Source organism: Sinocyclocheilus anshuiensis, unplaced genomic scaffold (genome assembly GCF_001515605.1).
Source record: "Sinocyclocheilus anshuiensis isolate Anshui unplaced genomic scaffold, SAMN03320099.WGS_v1.1 scaffold10855, whole genome shotgun sequence".
In the NCBI taxonomy this organism is placed as follows: Eukaryota; Metazoa; Chordata; class Actinopteri; order Cypriniformes; family Cyprinidae; genus Sinocyclocheilus; species Sinocyclocheilus anshuiensis.
Window position 1 is genome coordinate 5,262 of NW_015555073.1, and position 3,032 is coordinate 8,293.

General features: G+C 36.2%; 1 protein-coding gene across 1 annotated transcript in view; it reads left to right on the forward strand.

Moving 5' to 3' along the window:
- The window catches only part of LOC107671568 (retinoblastoma-binding protein 5-like), a gene marked incomplete at its 5' end in the record, with an annotated part of 16,203 nt that overhangs the window by 3,279 nt on the left and 9,892 nt on the right, over positions 1-3,032 (forward strand). The window contains 2 exons of the mRNA XM_016464486.1: positions 389-542; positions 1,771-1,842. Of these exons, the coding sequence (XP_016319972.1) occupies positions 389-542; positions 1,771-1,842 (226 nt within the window). The remainder of the gene's footprint in view (positions 1-388; positions 543-1,770; positions 1,843-3,032) is intronic.

Here is a 3,032-nt window from a genome sequence, read left to right on the forward strand (position 1 = left end):
GTGTGAGAGTGTGAGAGTGTGTGAGTGTGTGAGTGTGTGAGAGTGTGTGAGTGTGTGAGAGTGTGAGAGTGAGTGAGTGAGTGAGTGAGTGTGTGTGTGTGTGTGTGTGTACCTACTTAACCATATTTTGGGGACAAATTTGTACCCAAAAGTGAGCTAAACCTGACAAAATCTCCAAAAACCTCCCTTTGGGGATGTCTTCATTTGTAAACTGGTATAAAAATAAAGTAAACAAAGTTTTTTTTAAATTGTTTCCTGTGAGGGGTAGGTTTAGGGGTAGGGTTGGTGTAGGGCAATAGAATATACCGTTTGTACAGTATAAAAACCATTACGCCTATGGGGAGTCCCCATTCCCCACGCTAAGTAAATGCGTGTGTGTGTGTCGTAGGACACCCTGGAAGCGCTGCTGTTTCTCCGGTGATGGTGAGTATATCGTGGCAGGATCGGCGCGGCAGCATGCGCTCTACATCTGGGAGAAGAGCATCGGGAACCTGGTGAAGATCCTCCACGGGACGCGAGGAGAGCTGCTGCTGGATGTCGCTGTATGCTCTCATATTACTGCCATTAACTGATATACTAGAGATTTTATTCATATTCTTCATTCGTTTTTATGTTCATGTTTTTATTTTTAATTAATGTGATTTATTTGTGTGTGTGTGTGTGTTTGTCATTTTTATTAGTTTTCGTTGTTTTTTTAAATACATCTATATTTTTTAAATGAATTTATTATTTCAGCTTTAGTTTTAATGTAGTTTTATATAGAAAATAATATGGTAATTGCAACTTTTTATCTCGCAGTTCTAACTTTCATAGTTCTAAATTCAGAATTGCGAGAAGAAAAATCCAAATAATTTCTTATTTGATTATAATAGTATTGTAATTTTAAAAACAATTTTGTAACTATTTTTATTAATCTTATTAAAATATATATAATAGTAATAAATGATGATGCCAAACTAATCATTTTTGTTATTTTTATTTAGTAATAACGTTATTATATTTTTAAGGTTATTGTTTTTTTTACGCATCATTGAAATACATAAGATATTAGCAGAAATAAGAAACGATGCCGTACAATTTTTTTTTTAGTGCTGTCAAACGATTAATTTTGTGTACATAATATATGTGTGTGTACTGTAAATGTTTATTATGTATATATAAATACACATGCATGTATATATTTCAGAAAAATAAGTTATGTTTATATTTTAAATATATAATATAAATTACATGAATTTAAATATATACATGTAAGTATTTTTGAAATATATACTGTATGTTTGTGTATTTATATATACATATTAAATATACACAGTAAACATATGTAAACAAAAACTTTTATTTTGGATGCGATTAATCGTGATTAATCGTTTGACAGCACTATTTTTTATTATAATTGTATCTTATTAAAATATGTAACATAAGATAAACAATAATAATAAACCATGTTAGCTATTTGTTATTGCATATTACTATAAATTAGTATTTATTAATGTTGTTATTATTATAATTTTAATTTTTTAAAAGTATGAATTGTGGGATAGAAAAAAAATTGCAGTTACCTTTGGTTTATATTTTTATTCCATGACAGAAGTTAGTTTCCATAATTTTAGTATTTGACCTTAAACCTAAGAAAATGAGAAATGTTGCCTTGGCCATTAAATGAAATGTTTATGAACAGAGTTTTTATTTTATTTTATTTCAGTTAACATTTATTTTAGGGCACATGTTTTTTGTCTGGCTGATATGGTCTGATATACGTGTTTATAGTGGCATCCGGTGCGTCCGATCATCGCCTCCATCTCCAGCGGTGTCGTGTCTATCTGGGCTCAGAACCAAGTGGTGAGCGAATAGAGCAGCTCCTCACTCGAGTGAGTGAGTGAGTGTAAGAGTGAGTGAGTGCGTGTGAGATTGAGTGAGTGTGTGTGTGCGAGTGAGTGTGCGAGTGAGTGAGTGAGTGAGTGAGTGAGTGAGTGAGTGAGTGAGTGTGTGTATGTGTGTGTGTGTGTGTGTGTGTGAGAGAGTGCGTGTGAGAGTGAGTGTGAGTGTGTGTGCGTGAGTGTTTGCGTGTGTGCCAGTGTGCATGAGTGTTTGTGCGTGAGTGTTTGTGCGTGAGTGTTTGTGTGTGAGTGTGTGCGTGAGTGTGTGCGTGTGAGTGAGTGCGTGTGAGTGAGTGTGAGTGAGTGTGAGAGTCTCTGTGTGTGTGTGTGTGTGTGTGTGTGTGCGTGCGTGCGTGTGTGTGTGTGAGTGAGTGTGAGAGTGTGAGGGTGTGTGAGTGTGTGTGAGTGAGTGAGTGAGTGAGTGAGTGTCTGTGTGTGCGAGTGAGTGTGTGTGTGCGTGTGAGAGAGTCTCTGTGTGTGTGTGTGTGTGTGTGTGCCTGAGTGAGTGAGTTTGTGTGAGTGTGCGTGAGTGAGTGTGTGCGAGTGAGTGAGTGAGTGTGAGAGTGAGCGCGTGTAAGAGTGAGTTAGTGAGTTTGTGTGAGTGTGTGTGCGAGTGAGTGTGTGTGTGTGAGTGCGTGCGTGCGTGTGAGAGTGAGTGAGTGTGTGTGTGTGTGTGAGTGAGTGAGTGAGTGAGTGCGTGAGTGTGTGTGTGTGTGTGTGTGTGTGTGTGTGTGAGTGTGTGTCTGTGTGTGTGTGTGAGTGTAGTCTCACCAAGTGGCAATGACACAAATGACATTCTAAAAGTTTTTGAGCACTGTTTGTTCATTTTGGACAGTATGTCTACTGTTTTATCATTTAAAAACAGGCTAAATTTTGCGAAATCTTTTGTTTGAACAATGTGCTTGTGCTTAGGGGTGTGCAATATTGAAAAATGTTTTATAGTCAGTTCACACTGATAGAAATGAATCTTTTCCAATAAGTTACCTTTTATGGGCATTTTACCTTTATAAAGCGTGCATTATCTTTTGAGTCAAATTGTTACATTTAATCAGTGAATTAGAATAATAAGATATTTGGGCTGTTACCAAGCAAATTAAATTAGTATCAATAAAATTTATCTTAAATCTTTAGCTGCATTAGAAGTGGTATTTA